We start from the raw sequence: 18,321 nt of genomic DNA, 5'->3' as shown, positions 1-18,321 counted from the left end.
TGCCACCCCTCCCCTGCTCCCCCTGGGATATTTTTATCGAAGAATTTGAACCCCTGTTATTAATCTACTGCAGTACTCTAAATATGAAGACTGGACCAAATGTTTTGATAGGAAGGATGTGCGCCAATTAGTTTACATTGTGTTAAACATATCTGTTATTGTGTGCTTAGTTTATAGTAGAGCTTAGCTGAACTGTTAGCTGGGGATTGAAGCAAATATCAGGAATTTATCAGGGTTTATTCCCAGGGAATTCAACTCATTATTTCCCTGCATCATTCCAGTCCTGCATCATTTTGTAGAATTATAAATCAAGAAAAGGGAATTCTTTCTTTTTGAATGTTTTTTTTACTTTGCAATTCTTATTATTCCTTTTTCCATTATTTACGCTCACCAGTCTTCATTAATTCTACTTGTTTGCATATATACTTCTTTCTTTAAATCTTCTCATTCGATTTTTCAACCTTATCCCCTCTCCCTCAATGATTTACAAGGTACATCTTAACAGCTATAAAATAGTAAAAACTCAAATTTTGCGAAAATTTTAGAATTTCTGTTTTCTAATGTTTTTTATTAACCTTCTGGAGACCGAAGGATTATATAGATTAGTAGTATTATATTTAAGGTTTAATTTTCAAATATTTTATCCCCCCCCTCTCTCCTAAGATAAAGTTAAAGGTTTAGGGTAACTCTGAGATTGATCAACAGTTCCTTTGAATTCTAAATGAATTTACATGGGTCAATTCGGAGGTCTGTTTAAATTAATCAGAATATTTCTAAACTGTTGTTTCTGGATATAAATCTATACTACATTTTTGTAATTTTATTATGATTGCTTCAGTGAAAATGCTTCGGGATAAACACAAATATAAACTGGAGAACCCTCAGTTTGATATGGCGACTAGTATAGACAACTTAAGAAGATTGTCTTGTAACTCAATTAGGCATTATATCAACTATAAATTCTTTGCAGTCTTGGCAAAAAGTATTTAACACAACTATGTTTTTTCTTCTTCAAAATATGTAATTAAAACACACATAATATCATTAGAAACATAATAATTAGCTGATATTTTATGCTTGTAGTGATAATTTTAAGTGGAAACCTAATAATTCATATAATATAGGCACCAATTATATTCTTTTTTATATTTATCTTAATTTCAATTGATAAATACACGTTTAACTTCAGGAAATTAAAAAAATTCCACAAAGGAAAGTTCCACAACTGAAGATTAAAACTAAAAAAAAATTTATTTATCAAATTAAAGATTTTTTAAATTTTGTTTGGATACCATTGTTATTAATTACTTGGTGTAGAAAACAATAACAAAAGTGGTCACATGACTGCTGGTGGTGTGGGTTCTTTGACCCCTGTTAGTTGGGTCAACCGTACCTTCCGTAGGTCAAAGTCAGCATACAGACCTAAACATATAATTCAGGTATTAGTGTTTTCTTAAATGTTTTTTTACGATTGGGGGGAGGGGGGCTAATTTATTGTCCCAAGGGTTAGTTAAGTAACTTAACATCCCGCTCTTTAGGTCGGTAATGTCGATCAAAAGGCGGTAATAATATATAACAGCTTATATCATTCCAGAGAATAAGAAAGAACGGAATAATATATAACAGCTTATATCATTCCAGAGAATAAGAAAGAACGGAAAATTTTAGATTAAAATGCATATTTCCTTCAGACCTGNCTATTTTTGCCCCTTCGTTCTCCCCCATTTAGTTGCCTTATGTACTTACTGATGGTGTGCCCAGTACTGCTACTGCCTAAAGGCAAAAATAAATTGTGAAGTCATCGTACAAAATTTCCCCAGGTGGGTGGGGTTGGGGGGGGGGGCTTTATTTTTGTGGTTTTTACTTATATTTCTTCAAATCTTTGCAGTACAGTTGAACCAAACTAAGATGTTTGATTAAGTAAAAAGCTAAAAATTACAGTCAAAATTAACTGTCCTCATAATAAGCAAAAAAAAAAAACATGGATATCCAACTCAAACTTGACAAGAAAAAGCTATGACGGGTAGTGTCGTCAATTGGACATTCATTTTTTAAATGAAGGGTCACTTGAAGTTACGTTTACAGTCATTAGAGTTATTATTTAATGAAATATAGAATTTAACCGCGCTGCAATGCACAATTTATTTATTTGGATTGGTCCCGGTAAAATTTCGAGGCTACGGAAACTTACCTAGAGGAAACAAGATCTAAAGTGTATCCGAACTATTTATTGAGTAGTACTTATGAAAATCTTCAAGCCAGAGTTGAATTTTCATTAGTGAAAAGATGGAACTTTCATTTTCAATTTCGATATGTTGAAAAATAAATTTAGAACTGTTCTGTCCTTGCCCCAGTAAGATGTCACTTCTAATCCCAAATTTGACCTCAAACATAATTTTTTGTTTTGTTTTTTCTTATTTTTACTTTTATGTCAGCATGGATGAGTTGTAAATATAAAAGTAGAAAAAGGCATCTCTAAGTTTTAAGAATGATGAAAAACAGACAAAAACGTGATTTAATTCAAATTGAAGAATCAAACACACATAGCCTTTCTTAGTCCAGCGTGTACTGCTTGTGCGATTATATTTCCAACTTTAAGTGAATAAAGTTTCTGATGTGGGTCCAATAAAATAGTGGATCCAGGTTCAAATTACATTGTAATCACAAATTTCTATCTTTCCATTTTGTGAAAAGAAAATTCTTTGGGAATGTTTGTTAATCCGGTTACTCGGACATCCGGTACTATTCTTTATTGAGTATCAGTGATAATAAATTAGGCATTAAACCATACCCTTCATACACTACCCCCCTTCCCCTCCACCCCCCAACTTATCAGATGGCATATACCATTCATCTTTACACTTCATATGTTCAATTCCAAATTTTTTTTAGAAAAAAAACTTTTTTTTTAATCGAATTTTTAAAATTTCATAATTAGATTATTGGATCCTGTAACTTGCGTTCTGTATGTACTTTTAACTGAAACATATGTTAACCCAATATTATTGGTTTTGGTTGGATAAGGGGAAAACAATTGAAATATTATTAATGTCCATTGTTACACCTATTAATAAAGATCAGAATACTCTTCCCGAATTTTCAATATTACAATATTCAATAATAACTTCTTATTAACCTTTTTGATTTTCGTGAACAGCTCCTTTACAAAAGAAATCTATAAGTAATTTGAAAGAAAATTGTGTCAAAACAGAACATTTGGCTACAAAATATCCACCATTGTATCTTGAAATATTTGCATTGGAAGATAGCGTTCACATTTTAAATGCATTGAATGCGTTTGATAAAATACAAAATTTGCGTCAAATTATATTTCTTATCCGGGCCCTGTGAAATATCTCCTAGCATGGTATGCGTATTGCGTATTCGTCAACATACGCATATCAAAACATGAGAAACTAAATTCATTGCCATGCCGTGGTTTTATTTGTGGTTTGTGACAGGATTTTTTGTGTATGAGGGGGGGGTGTTATCAAACATGATCAAAATATGAATTGATTAGTAGAAAAAGAAATGGGTCGAAAATAGTTATGTCATAAAAAGTTAACTGGAAACATATTTAATGCCTCGTTTAACTATATATGTTTAACTATGTTCTAAAATGTATGTTCTTGATTTAATATTTCAAATGATTAACAGTTCTTTGAAAATTATAATAACAATGATAATAATAATCGTAATAATAATGAAAATAATAATGATAATGATAATGATTATGATAGTAATAGTGATAGTAGCAATGTTCATAATAATTATAATAATAATGCTAATAATAGTTATAATAAAAATGATAATAATGATGATAATAATGATGATAATAATAATGATAAAAATAATAATAGTAATAAAAATTATAATGATTTTAATATTATAGATAGTTTAAATGATAATAATAAAGATAACAGTAATGATATTAATGTATATTAGGAACAAGTTGACAGGTTAAATAGTAGTAATATATGAACGAATTAAGGTCATGGGAGAAAACCAATGATAAATTATATATTTAAAATTACAGACGCTTGTTTGCAGAATAAAACAGTTTTCAATATTTTCAATTCAATTCTTCAAAGTAATTGTTTGCTCTAAGTTTAATTAACATGCTTTTTAATTTTCAGTTTTTTTCTTTAATTTTTGTTTTATTTTTTAAACTGTACAATAAAGCAATAAGTTGCACTAGAATCCTGAATTTTGGTTCATTGTTTAATGTTGATTGTTTGCTCTAAGTTTAATTAACATGCTTTTTAAATTTCAGTTTTTTTCTTCAATTTTTGTCTTATTTTTTAAACTGTACAATAAAGCAGTAAGTTGCACCAGAAAACTGCATTTAGGTTATTGTTCAATGTTAATGGTTTGGGTCCAAAGGTTATGAAGGTTAAAATATTTTTTACAGTTTTTTTCTTATTTTTTAAACTGTCCTATAAAGCGATACGTTGCATCAGAAAACTGCATAGGTTTTCAATGTTCGTTGTTCATTGTTTGTTTTTTAACATGTTTTTATTGTTATGAACATGCTTTTAAACGCTTTTTTATAGTTCTTTTCTTTAATTTTCTTTTTTTAATTGTACTATAAAGCAGTGAGTTATACCAGATAGCTCCGTATATGTTCATTGTTCATTGTAAAGTGTACTTTGAATTATAAAGTTATAGAATATATAGCTCAGCTCCTTGTATACTCATTGTTCATAAGTTTTTGTTCATGGTTTGTTTTCAAGGTTTATGGATCAATTCAGATCAGAAACTAACTTAGTCTAAGAGTTTTGTTCATAATCTTTAAAAAATCTAAGAATGAACATAAATCTATGAAATTGACCAGGACTTATCAACTAAAATTTATACATTTTAAAAGCATCTTTATAGTTCCTACATAAAACGTAAAAAAATCTAAATCTTCCAAATATGCCATCATTGTGTATAAATATTTCCGCAATAAAATATCCAATTCAAATTTTGCCAAAAGAATAACATACCTATTACCTAATCTTTTTTTTAAGATTGAAAAATTCATTTAAAGTGTCCATCCATTCAAAGATGACAATTCCCAATTTTCAACGGTACCCTTGCTTAATTCTGACCCTGTCTTTTTTCTGACTCGAAAGTGTTTATTTCTCCGATTTCCTCCATTGCTTCGTACAAGCAAGAAATGCGCAAATCACTTTCCCTGAGAAACCGCAAATTAAAGTAAGCAGTTTAAAGAAACAAAATCATTGATATCTAATTCATACTTGATCAGACAAAGCTTTCAAGGGTACCGTTGTAACTTATAAATTGGGCATTGCCATCGTTGCATTGGGGGTCACTTGAAATTACGCGTTCACTCCCTTTAATATATGTATGTTAAGGTTTTACCTGGAGGAGGTAGCGTGCACCCTATGAAGGGGGAGGATGAAGGATCTAAAACTAAACCTAGATGTAAAGTTCTCTTCTCTTACACACCTACACACGAAGACGAGCTAGCGCTTGAGGTTAGTCAGAGTTAAATTAGGATTTTGAATCAATCTAGGAAAAGAAATTTTTTCAAATTGTAATAATTTAGCAAGTGACAATTTATGTTATAAATTTTCCAATAAACCACTTCCTTTGCGTAACTTCTCCAACGTCCAAAATTTAAAACCACTACATGTGCGCTGGCCCTAATGTTAAAGTTCGTAAACATATTTCATGAACTACAATTTTTTGTTTTAACTTGAATATGTGTTTACGAAAGTTGATTGATTGAAAGATTGATCGCTTGGTTGGTTGATTGACCGATTGATATGTTGATTGATTAATTGATTAATCGCTAGATTGATTGGTTGATTGATTGATTTATTAATAATTAAGGTGGATGAGAAGATAGAGTATATATGTGAGGTAGAGGATGGTTGGTGGAAAGGAAGGAGTAAAGGACGGGTTGGAGTCTTCCCATCAAACTTTGTAGAGGTAAGGAAACAAATAAATTGGAATCAAGGTATGGAGTTAATGAACTAGTAATGTTTTGCAATGAAAAATAAATCTTCAGTACCATTTTTGCATCAAGTTTGGCATTTTATTCTCCTTGAATGATGTCTTTTATTCACTAAGTTCAGGCTTAGTAATGCAAAATTAATTGGCATTTATTCATTAAAATAATAAAGCTCTTCGCTCATATATTTACAAATATATATTTTTATATAATATAACTTGATTGAATGGCATTTTCACATCTTTTTATTATTTATTACCTACACAATGTTCCTTTTTTTAACAATCTTTAGGGCAACTGGGAAATTTTTTATTTCAGTTTGCTTGATTTTCCAGTTAAATTATACTCCATGTTCATTGTTCATATCTAAGAGGTGGATTTCCGTGTCATTATCATGAATTTATTATTTGATGCCAAGCGCTCCGTGTCATAATAATGAAATCATTATATGATTGCAAGCGCGGGTAAACGGCTGGAGTAACTATGACTTAGAATAATGTTACAAACCTGGGCAACGTCGGGTACTTTAGCTAGTAACAAATATTAAAGAATGTTCTGATCATTTTTAATGTATATTTAGTTTATTTATCTGTTAAATAGATTTAAAAAGTATAAATGTTTGGTAAAAAAAAAAATTATAATATCCTTTCTAGATGTGCAATACAGACTGTGATAACAAGCCTAGCCATGCAGTTACTGTCCAAGAGAAAAACAAAAAGAATTCATTAGGTAAAATTTTGATATTTTTGGGTAATAAATTATCAGACAAAATTTTAACTTGCCTTTCAACGTAAATTTTTAAAATATTGATACTAAAGACCTCCCCTGGACATGATTGGTCCTAAAAAATGTTTGGACGGTTTTGATAATGCTGCATTTTTCACATTTATATCTGCTAGTCACTAATAGAAAAAACCATGATTGGACCGGATCAATTTTCAGTTAGAAAAGCAAGAAGAGTTCATTCACCCTTCATCCATCAAGGTCTACAGTTTACCTTTGTGAATTGGACATGCCATTTTGTGAAAGAAGGGTCAGTTGAAATTATGTCTACAGCTCCTTTCAATGTCTCTGGAAGTAAAATAATAGTTGGTTAGAATTTTTTTTAGTTTGAAGTTGTAAAACTACTGTTATATTAAAAAGGAACTTGAAAATTATTTTGTTCAGGATTAAATAATTCAGTTTTTTCTGGTTCAGAGTCTGACAAGATGGACTCACCTAGTACTTTAACAGGTAGTTCTCTTGAATTATTTTTGAAGGAAAATTCCGTACTTTATTATGTAAGAATCAAAGTTTTTTCCCAAGGGCGCCTTCCCAAGTGGCAATTTACCTAGCAGAAACTTCCAAAGGTTAGGTTTTGCCTTCTGAGGCGTCGCAAGCAGCAATGGGGGCCAAGCGCTATGGCTAGGATGACTAGGGGGACCGAGCGCAACAGCTAGGACAGACTTGGGAAATTGCACAGTTGGGAAGTTTCCACTTGGGAAAATACCCATGGAAAGTTGGCGCTTGGGAAAAAGCCTTTGGAAAAGAACCTTACATCAGAATCGATGTTTATAGCGATATATATAAAATAGATTTTACTTGAACAACACTCATTTTGATTTTTTTCTCTAGAAATTAAAATGTATCCTTTAATATTAAAATCAAGAAGAAAAATTGATTTAGCCAGTTGTAAATTAAATTAGTCCAGAATAAATCTGGGTCATTTAGCTGATCGTTTTTTTGTCTGAATTATTATCCTTACTTGTAACTTGATATTAGGAAAGGACACGATAAAAGAGTTTTGTCAGTGTACACTTCTAGTCTTTAGTATATCATTGTTAACAAGTCTTGTGAAACTCTGAAATTGCAATGACTATGCTGAATTTAAGCACATCACACGAAAATGAGCTTAATATTGGCACCTGCCGCTCTTTAAGACATTGTAAGTAGAGGGAATAGAAATAACAGACCTTATCTATACATAAAGCATGGTTTGAGATTTGCGGATTTTGCGTTTTCCTTGAATCTTAATATAATTTTAAAATTTGTTTATTTTAAACATTTGCGGTCCTTCCTCTATGGCAAAAAACAAACCGTAACATGATAAAAAAAATCGTTTTTCCTTTAATTTTGTGGTTCTTTACAATATTTTGTGGTTCTTTACAATATTTTGTGGTTCTTAACAATATTTTGTGGTTCTTTACAATATTTTGTGGTTCTTTACAATATTTTGTGGTTCTTTACAATATTTTGTGGTTCCTTACAATTTTTTTTGGTTCTTTATAATTTTTTGTGGTGAGAACCTTACTAAAACAAATCTAGTTATTACCGATCTCTGCAGAGAAAGCACATGAAAGTTGAAATTAAAATATCTTTAGAACCAAAATCTTGCTTAGATAAATAAGTTTTAACAAAGTATTTTATCTTAGAGTCTAATAAACTTATTTTCAAAAATTCTCTTCTAAAGGGAAGAAGAACAGCAATAGTAGTATGGCAACATCAGAAAGACAGCTACGGAATACAGGAGCAGCTCCTGATACAGCTCCTCGCTTACCTCCCAAACCAGGTAGCAGCTCCAATATTTTAAATGAATTGTTCAGATATTTAAATACTCACAAAACAAACCTTTTATCAATATTGCCCCTCTGAGTAAATCATATTATGGAGACAACAAAACTAAAATTTAATTTTCTTATCTTTTATTTTACAATCATAAGTAAATTATCTGATCAATCCATTTGAATTATTCACATGATTTATACACTCACTAAACTAGTAAACTTATGCTTTTTAAATGAGGAATATGATTAAAAATATATTGAGTATTCTTAATCTTAACACTTATTGTGACAATAAACATTGCATGAAGAGTTGTACACTGCTGTACTTTACTGTCATGTAGCACTTCTTTTATCACTCTTTCTTTTCCCACATTTTGGATACTTTTGGTGGAATGCTTCAATCATTCGTATGAGCTTGTTGAGTTCATTAACCATAAATTGTTTATCTTTTGCAATTCTTAAGCTCATTTTCTGTTTTGGGCCTGAGCAACTTTTGAGCATTTTTTGGTAAATTATAACTCTCAAAACTCGTACAAATGGTTTAATGTAGATCAAGCACACACAGTACTTAACAAGCAAATATATTCCCCAAAAGTTTTCAACCCTTTTAGAAAAAACCAGTGTGCCTCAACTGCATCCTTTCCCACCTTGTAGATCTGATCAGAGGTAATTGTAAACTTGTTTTACTGTTTGCTTGTTACTTACACCCAGAGCTGGGTAACCTATTGATCCGTTCTTGCGTTTGAGTTGTTTGCCTGACAAGAGGTTTCATAGCAATATCTTTCCCAAGTATATTCTCTAATAGTTTACTTAAATCATGCTAAATTTTGATTCTAGCAGAAGATGTAGAAGATTGATTTAAGTAGAACAAAAATATCTGCTCATTAACCAATGGGTTAAACTCTAATTTAAGCCCAAAATAAGGGTAAAAATCATGCATAATGCAAAAAAGAAAAGTTTTAAGATGCCAATTTGCTCAGAAACTTTGGAAACCTCTTGAAAGCCAAAAATATCTATGAATGGATTAAATAGGTTTTCTAGTTCTACTAAAACATGTATTTCTCTAGTAGATAGTTGCTTGCAATAGTATTTACTTCAACTTAAGATTTATCTGTTCTGTGTTTAAACAACACTAATGTACTTTAATGTTTCAACAATCTCAAGCAAGACATTCATAATTTTAGAATTATCTAAAAAAGAGTTTGTGACATCTTAAGTTTGAATATAAATGTCCCAACTTCAAGATATTGTGTTGATCTGGATGGTGAACCCTTGAGCCGTATGTTCGGAAGCCTATCTACCAAAATACAGGTGTACATAAACTACACAAGAAGAGGAATAATTGGTTTGTACAATATCAAATACAGGTGTATATAAACTACACAAGAACAGGAATAATTGGTTTGTACAATATCAAAGAATGCCTAGATCAAATCTGGTTTTATTAAACCCTGATAAACTAAAATTCCCGTTAAATTTTTATGAATATTTTATCCTAACCCGTACTTTTTGAACAACCTTGAATGCCCTGAGTTAAAACGGAATATCCAGGAACACCGTGGTTCCTTGTCTCACTACAGTAACTACAGTACTCCACTATCAGTTCTACCTGAACGAAGAGGTTCCCTTCAACCTTCAGACCAAACTAAATCTGGATTCTTCTCCAGGAATCTGATAAATATTCGTTTCTTCTAATAATATAGAAATTTTTAAAGGCTTGAAATAGCAAATGATCTGAAATTATTTTTTTACTAATTAGAATGGCAATAAGTCACTTTAACCTGCATATTTACTTCTCAAAAATTTCAAAAATGGTATAAGTAATAATACAGAAAGGATAAAAGTTTTCATGTATTTAAGATTATCTTACTACTTAAAAATGTTGTGAGAAATACAACATGAATATTGCTTTAACAGACTTAGAACCTCATTTGGAAGTAAAGGAAAGCTTAGTTTTCTCTCAAGGAGCAAAAGCAGGAATATATATATATTAATTTCCTCCCATTTTTGTAATGTCATTTTTAATGAATTTAAAGCCTATCAATAAATATAATTCTCCCAAAAGACAATTGTAAAAAGGCCAAATAAAATAAGAATGCAAGTCTCCTAGCCTTTGGCATGTAAGAGGCATTGAAAATTTAGTTACTAAGGAATTATATGTAGCCTTGGCAACAAAAAGGCACTTCAATATTCATAACATTTAATAAGAATTTTGATGAAAAAAATCCTATACATGGCATTGCAAAAGGTTGAGTGTTGGACATTTGGAATCTCGTAACTCCAATGTGCAATCTCCTGTTACTCGAAGAAGCAGGAAAGTTACATTAAAATATTGCTAGTTTAAAGTATTGATGAGATATTGTTTCTGGGCTGTAAAGTAAACTCTTGGCAAAGTTAAAAGTTGTTTTTTATTTTTATTTCTGTCGTACTACAACATTCACTAAACATTACAAACATTTTTTCTTACTTTTAATATTTTGCCCTAAAGCATTGTTAAGCATTTGTGACTGATTATGTTATCAGTTTTGCTGCCTTCATCAAGAAGGTTTCTCCTGCAACCAATAATTCAAAATACAATCTTAAGGAAAATGCGCAAATTTAAATGGAAAATTTTAATTTATATCATTAGTTCTTAAAGGTAGAATCAATATATGAAGTTTTTTAATTTTTTGAATTTGGATTGCTATGGTAGATTGAGCGCTCAACTGTATGTCTCAAAGAACAAAAAGATTCAGGACGGCTTTCTCATAGCTGGGAGAAGATGCCTTCCGATTCAAATGTGAACCAGGCCCACCTTTATCCTGTAGAACCCCAATCCTATTCTTTCAAACAAAGGTTTAGCTGTGATCAGCCGCACCTCTATTGTGAAACCAATCAGCCTACTGATGCCTCCTCCACCATTGTAGCTGTTAATATGTTCCAGTCCTCCACCCCTCAGAACAGATCTGACGCCAGGGATTCACATTTATATTTGTTGTTCAACCAAAATNGACCCGATACTTATTATGGTAGAGCTATTTCAGTAAGAGATGGTCTGTAAGTTCCCTCATCTTTTGCAGTCTTGAGTTCTCCAATCTGAAGGGCTTTCAGATCCTCTAAATACTCCCTGTATTCTCTTGGTTGGTTGAAGTAAAGTTTCCATTACTTACCCAATTTAATAAATTGTGGATTTCTAAAAAAGGAAAGTCCCTGTATCTTCCACAAGTAGCCAAGATCCAGAAACAAGTAGCAGCTGGGTATTTCAGGCATAACATCGTATTTTAAAGTTTTTGCCAAATTCCTTAGTATGACTTAAACATTGTTTATGTAGCAATTACAGTTTTTTTTGCTTTTTAAAAATTAACAACAAAAATGTTAAGCAGTTGTTTGGGTTGTTATATTTTATAATTTAACCCTATTCAGGCTGACGTCTGGTTTACTCAAAATAGTCGTATTGTGATATAAATCTATAATATAAGATACATTTTTGGAAAGCCCTCGAGCTTTACTTCGATAATCTGCAAAAAAGATTAGCAAATTTTCAAGAATTCACATTTATTGCAATATCAAATTATTAAGCAAATAATGCGAAAAATACGATAAATTATACATTTTTTAAAGCCCTTACCACGGTGAGCTTAAATATGCAAAATATTTGCAAAATTTCAATAACTTAATTTGTATTCAAGGAAAACTAAAATGTGCAAATTCTCTTTAAAGGCATCTATGCGAAAATCTATGCAAAATTTCTTCTAAAAAAATGTGCAATCATCTGCTTCCTTTTGTTGAATGCTTTCTTAAGAGCTATAAAATGTCAAAACCCAATGACCATAAGTAGGTCTAAATATAGATTTAGTCGGGTAAAGATAAAGTAAGGCATTCAGCCAGTATGCCTGAGAACTCAGGCAGTTGGTATAAAAAGCCCCGCTTTAAGAATAATGTTAGGGGCATTTGTTAGTGTTAGAAAAGTCAAAAAATTTGAGCAGCCTCAGACCAATACTTTTTGACTATCTCCAAAAAACGGAATGGGAGGTCCCGGGGACCCTCCCCCCCAGCTTGAATAGGGTTAAGTAAGGGTAAATATTCTCCCATATGTAATAACAGCAAAGTTTCAAACTTGAACAATTATTTTTTTCTCAGATTTTGGTGGACCCTTTTTTAATTCAAACAACCTTGGAATATATAAAGCCCATGGCAGAAGGTTCATGAATGATAAAAATTTTTCTTTGAAAAATGATGCTTTTTCTAAGGAGCTGAAACCTAAACCAAGAAAGACTAAATCTTTGAAACTAAAGTACAATCCTCCAAGGCACTCTAGTTCTAGGCCCACCCCAAGGGGTCCTACAGACACCCTCGAGACTAGGAGTACATCTGGATCAGAAACATCCAGGTTTGAAGATCAGAATCAAGATTGGAGCAAAGACTTCCCAGATTCATTTCCAACAGGAATTCTTCAAATATTATCTTATATGTTATTTTGATACTAAAATGGTTTGGCCATTTTTAAAATTAAAAGGGTTTTAAAGATAATTTTTGAAACACTAAGGCCGCCCTCAAAGTGAAGACAGTGGAGTTGCTTGGGATTCGTTGATCAACAGTGAAACCTTACCAACTACCCAAGATATAGACAGGTCTGAACATTAACCATACTCAGAACCCAGATTTAAAACTGGGCCTAACAACATACCTCAATCTCAATTAGTACTTAGGATATATTTCATATTGATGCTGGATCCGGTATGAAGAAAAAAGGATCTGGATCCAAGTCATGATTTTTAAAGATTTACTGATTTTTTTTTCAAACAAATAAAAAATTTTCATAATTTTTTTCCCTGTTAATTTAATGCTGAAACTTGATGGACCAGTCAGAGATTAAAAAGATTTTTATAATCTTCATTAGACAACAGTTAAGATTTGTGTTTTGAGAGCAAAAAGTTCTTTTGATCCGCTCTTTTGCCTCTAGGGGTTTCGTGTTTCCCAATCCTTAGAACTGTCCCCAACACAGGATAAAGACCGGCCCTAACATGATCCTTATCAACCCTTGATACATTGTAACATCAGCCATATTCACAACTAAGAATTTTGTCCAGTGTTAATATCAACCATACTCAAAACCTTGGAAATAAACTCGAGTTTCTTTAGTTTCTTTGGATCTGTTGGAGATCTAACAGATGAAGTGTTCAACAGTATATTCTGTCTGCAGTCACAGGAAAATCAGGATCAAGACCGTTCTCAGGAGCTATCCCAGAGACAATCCCGGGAGCAATCTCAAGATCTTCAGTTCGAACCTATTCAGGGCTGTTCAATTATCTAGAATAATTCTTATCAGCTGAAAGCAATTTTGGTTAATTTTGAGAAAAGGGGTTTATTTTATTTTCATTGGCCCTGAGCTAGCATGTTCTGAATAATCAACCTTTTAGGTTTATAAAATTGATTCGAGCTCTCAAAGACTCTCAAAGCTCATTGGTTGAATAAAAAAATGCAATTTTTCATCTTTGACCAATAAGAGAAAGACCTAAGTTAGTTGTTGGGGTTAACATAATATTTTCCCTGCAAACCAAAAATAATAAAAAAAAGTTAATACTTTGAATTGTGACAGGAGGAGAGAGAAGTCCCTGCAGACACATGTGACCCCACTGAGAAGTTGTTTAGACCTGAGGAGACTAAACCTAGAACCTGGATTCGAACCAATCCGTTCGTTACCTGGAATCCGCCAGACAGCATTGTTCGGCTTAAAAAAGTTCAAGTCACAGAGATCTGATTGTCCAATGTTTTTAAATTGAATCTTGTTATCTGGAAAATCTAACTCGCAGCCTCGAGATAATATCTGAAAATTACCAATATCTGTTAAAAATCGAGGCTATTTTGGTCATATAATTTTTTTTCGATTTTTCGAAGCCTTTACTCTTTAAATTCACCTGTTGTAGTAACGCCAAAGAAAATAAGTTTTAAATTCTTTTTTATAAATCCGTTGAAAATCTGACTTGAGTAATCTGTGAATATATTTTCTACTCGTTTTTAAACCCAAATCTGTGAATATATTTTCTACTCGTTCTTAAACCCAAATCTGTGAATATATTTTCTACTCGTTTTTAAACCCAAATCTGTGAAAATATTTTTTCCACGTTTTTAAACCTAAATCTGTGATGAAAATTGACGTATCAAAGAATAAACTACCTTTAACCAGTTTGCAGTTTAATTCATCATTTTGCTTATTAATCAATATTTTTTAATATTAGTTAAATATTCTGTAAAAAAAGTGTCTTCAGATGCAATNATTGAACACCTGTTTGAGTAAATCTACTGCTCTCATATATAGACTTAACACAGTTGGGGTTCATACACTCATTCAATACAAGACATCAATATACTCAGTGAGTTAAAGGGTTAATTACATTATTAAGTCAGTTATTAGTAAACTCAGTGAGTTAAAGGGTTAATTACATTATTAAATCTGTTAATAGTAAACTCAGTGAGTAAATGGGTCAATCACATTATTAAGTCAGTTAATTTAAATTAACTCATATTTTAACAGTGTGTACTTAGTGAATAAGCGTGTCATTGATTTAATTTTAGTTTTCACTTGCTTTGTTAAGTGAGTTTTCGGGTTAAATAACAGTTACTTTGTTTTAAAAGTATGTTGAAAGATTGATTAAAATTGAGTAAATCTTAGCATTATTTTTTGAGTTAATGAGTTTCTTACTTTGTTACTTTAAGAGTAGATAATAAATTTAGGTTTTAGAGTTGAAATAATTTCTAGTTTAATTGACATTTTTAATACTTTTACTTTGAAGTTAGTCAAGTGGTAAATGAAATATTAAAAAAATGTTAAAATTCACGTTTTAGTCATTAATACAACCCCCCACCCATGTTGGTCATTTGTATTAAGTAAATTGTTAAAATAAAATTTAGTCTGCAGGGGAGGATTTTTAATTAGATTGCTTACACATTTTTTAATCCAAAAAAAAATAACTGCTACAATTCTGTAGTTTTGTCTCTTATTGTTGTTTATACATTCAATAGAGAATAACTGAGACCAATTAATGTCTAACAAACAGTGGGACCCCTGCTCAGAATTCAAACAATCATAAATTCGAAATTTATTTATAAACTTTTTTTGATTTATTTTAGATCTATAATTTTTCTAATATTATTAGGGAAAAAAGTATATGACGCTTATCTTTGCTTAGTTTCACTAACACGTTGTTTACTTAATGTATTACTCACAATCTGGATAGATATACTTTACAACTTCAAGTCTTATCATTTCAATTAAATCAGTCGAAATTTAATTTTTTAGAAATAAATTATCCCTGTTAGTGTTGAGTGCTCATTGCAGAATATGCTTGCTTATCAATTCTAAGTTGATTGTTCTCTAGTCCCTGGACAATACTGATAAGTTGAAATATAACCTTCACTTCTTAACAGTTAGTTCACGACATTCATGACTGTTTGTGTTCAGGGTTCCCTCAACTGTAATAGAATAAGTGAAAAATTGTATGTAGTCAATTTTACTTTTTTATCGTTTTTCAAACGGTTTCATCATGATGCAGCCTTAAACTTAGTGTTTTCTTTTACTTCTTTGTGTGTAAGACTGTACAAGTGTACAGTTACCTGCACTGCACTTAGTTTTATTGCATGAATACTGTACTGTACCGTACTGCATGATGTCTAAAAAAAGACCAGGTAATAAAATTTTAGATTTAATCAAATATTTGTATTAGTCGCTCTCCTTTCTTCTTTAGAATCTCTATATTTGAACGGTTTTAACTGCATGCACCACTTATTTTATATCTTCTGTAGTTTCCATTTGCCATGTGATTTAATGGATTTTTTTTTCAGTGAAAGAGCAATGCCTTGTTCTGTTCCCGTACACAGCTCAAAATGAAGACGAGCTGACTTTAGATGAGGGACAGATTATTTCCATTGTGACTAGGTTAGTTGACGTAATTTCAAGTGATTTAGTGATCATCATACATTTATCGAGTGCCATTTTCCACTCATAAACCTTTGCCTGTAAAATAAGTCACTTATAAAACCACAGTTGAAAATAATCAATTTTCCCACAGAAAACGAGGGTTTATCATTCATTATCAGATTAAGCTTTAATGGGTACCTTTGTGAAACAGACATGCCTCTTAATAGATGAATTGGACTTGAATTTCGTCCAAAGTCCGTCCAAAGTCCTTTGAAAAATTACATTTTTTTTGGTCGTTATGTTTTATGACAGATTAGGAACTAATTTTAGCAATCTTCTGTGTATTTTATGTTTCTGTAAAGTAAATAGTTTTACCAGAAGCTAGACACTTTAATTTTATTAAGTTAAATTGCAATTTATACACCATGTAAATTGGACAATTGCATTCTACATAGCACTATTTAAGATCATAATTAGAGTCCAAAAAGACGTGTTTCACATTTCAAAATTTGGTCAATCCCTCTCTTAATGGCGGTTCTTCTTTAGTGGTTAGAACAAATCAGCCTACGCGCAGAAAAACATTTAGTAAGATCATGGTTTTTTTCATCAGTATTTATTTATCATGTTAATTATAGGGATGTTGAAGATAAGGGTTGGTGGAAGGGAGAGCTGGATGGAAGAGTGGGAGTTTTCCCAGACAATTTTGTTAAACTTCTTCCACCGGAGATAGAAGAGGTAGGAGGGACAATTATATTCCTAGACAACTTTGTTTAACTCCTTCCACCGGAGTTAGAAGAGGTAGGAGGGACAATTATATTACCAGACAACTTTGTTAAACTCCTTCCACCGGAGATAGAAGAGGTAGGAGGGACAATTATATTCCTAAACAACTTTGTTTAACTCCTTCCACCGGAGATAGAAGAGGTAGGAGGGACAATTATATTCCTAGACAATTTTGTTTAACTCCTTCCACCGGAGATAGAAGAGGTAGGGGGGACAATTATATTCCTAGACAATTTTGTTAAACTCCTTCCACATGAGATAGAAGAGGTAGGAGGGACAATTATATTCCTAGACAATTTTGTTAAACTCCTTCCACCGGAGATAGAAGAGGTAGGAGGGACAATTACATTCCTAGACAACTTTGTTAAACTCCTTCCACAGGAGTTATAGGTTGGAGGGACAATTATATTTCTCTTCTGTTCAAGTTGGGAAGTGGTTCAACTGAGCCTACTTGAACTACGTAGTTCAAGTATTTTTACTGAATTTGTTCTGTAAGTCTCTTCAAACAATGTAACATTTTCAATATATGACTCTAAACCTTCGTTGTCCGTGCTTATCTATTAACTGAAAAATGACTCATAATATTTGTTGTTTCCGGCGGGTCTTGCTTTCAACTGGATTAAAGACTAAACATTAATATCATTTCACTATTAGTATTCTTTTGAACAAAAGTTAATGAAAGTAATGATGAAAAAAAATCCCATAAAAGAAAACAAAACGAATATATGTAGATAACATGTTTAATAGATGCAGAATGTTAAAAATATGTAAGATAGATGTAGAATAAATAGAGAACAGATGTAAGAATGTAATAATAAAGACGACAAATATTCCAAAGTTTTCTGGTTCTAACTGTTTTAATAAAATAATTTATTTATTTGTATTAATCAGGATAAAGATAAAAGACCTGGTAGACCTCCCACTTCTATTATAGAACAGCTGAATTCTAATAATAAATCCACAGGTGTGTAGTGTAGCAAAATCTAGTTCATTTAGTTTATATATACATTCATCTAGTTTATATACACAATATACATTCATCTAGTTAGTTCTTTAATATTCATTCAGTTTATATATAAATTCATCTAGTTGGTTCTTTAATATTCATTTAGTTTATATATATTATCTAGAATAAT

At 31.4% G+C, this 18,321-nt stretch overlaps 1 protein-coding gene across 1 annotated transcript in view; it reads left to right on the top strand.

The window, feature by feature from the left end:
• Nucleotides 1-18,321, top strand: part of LOC111706292 (SH3 domain-containing kinase-binding protein 1) — a 40,316-nt gene that overhangs the window by 11,497 nt on the left and 10,498 nt on the right. The window contains exons 3-10 of the mRNA XM_023479128.1: nt 5,361-5,483; nt 5,842-5,940; nt 6,616-6,691; nt 7,130-7,195; nt 8,412-8,510; nt 16,327-16,420; nt 17,038-17,137; nt 18,077-18,149. Of these exons, the coding sequence (XP_023334896.1) occupies nt 5,361-5,483; nt 5,842-5,940; nt 6,616-6,691; nt 7,130-7,195; nt 8,412-8,510; nt 16,327-16,420; nt 17,038-17,137; nt 18,077-18,149 (730 nt within the window). The remainder of the gene's footprint in view (nt 1-5,360; nt 5,484-5,841; nt 5,941-6,615; nt 6,692-7,129; nt 7,196-8,411; nt 8,511-16,326; nt 16,421-17,037; nt 17,138-18,076; nt 18,150-18,321) is intronic.

Source organism: Eurytemora carolleeae, unplaced genomic scaffold (assembly GCF_000591075.1).
Source record: "Eurytemora carolleeae unplaced genomic scaffold, Eaff_2.0 scaffold70, whole genome shotgun sequence".
Lineage (NCBI taxonomy): Eukaryota > Metazoa > Arthropoda > Copepoda > Calanoida > Temoridae > Eurytemora > Eurytemora carolleeae.
The sequence above is the reverse complement of the archived record's forward strand: the minus strand, read 5'-3'. Positions and strand labels throughout refer to the sequence as shown.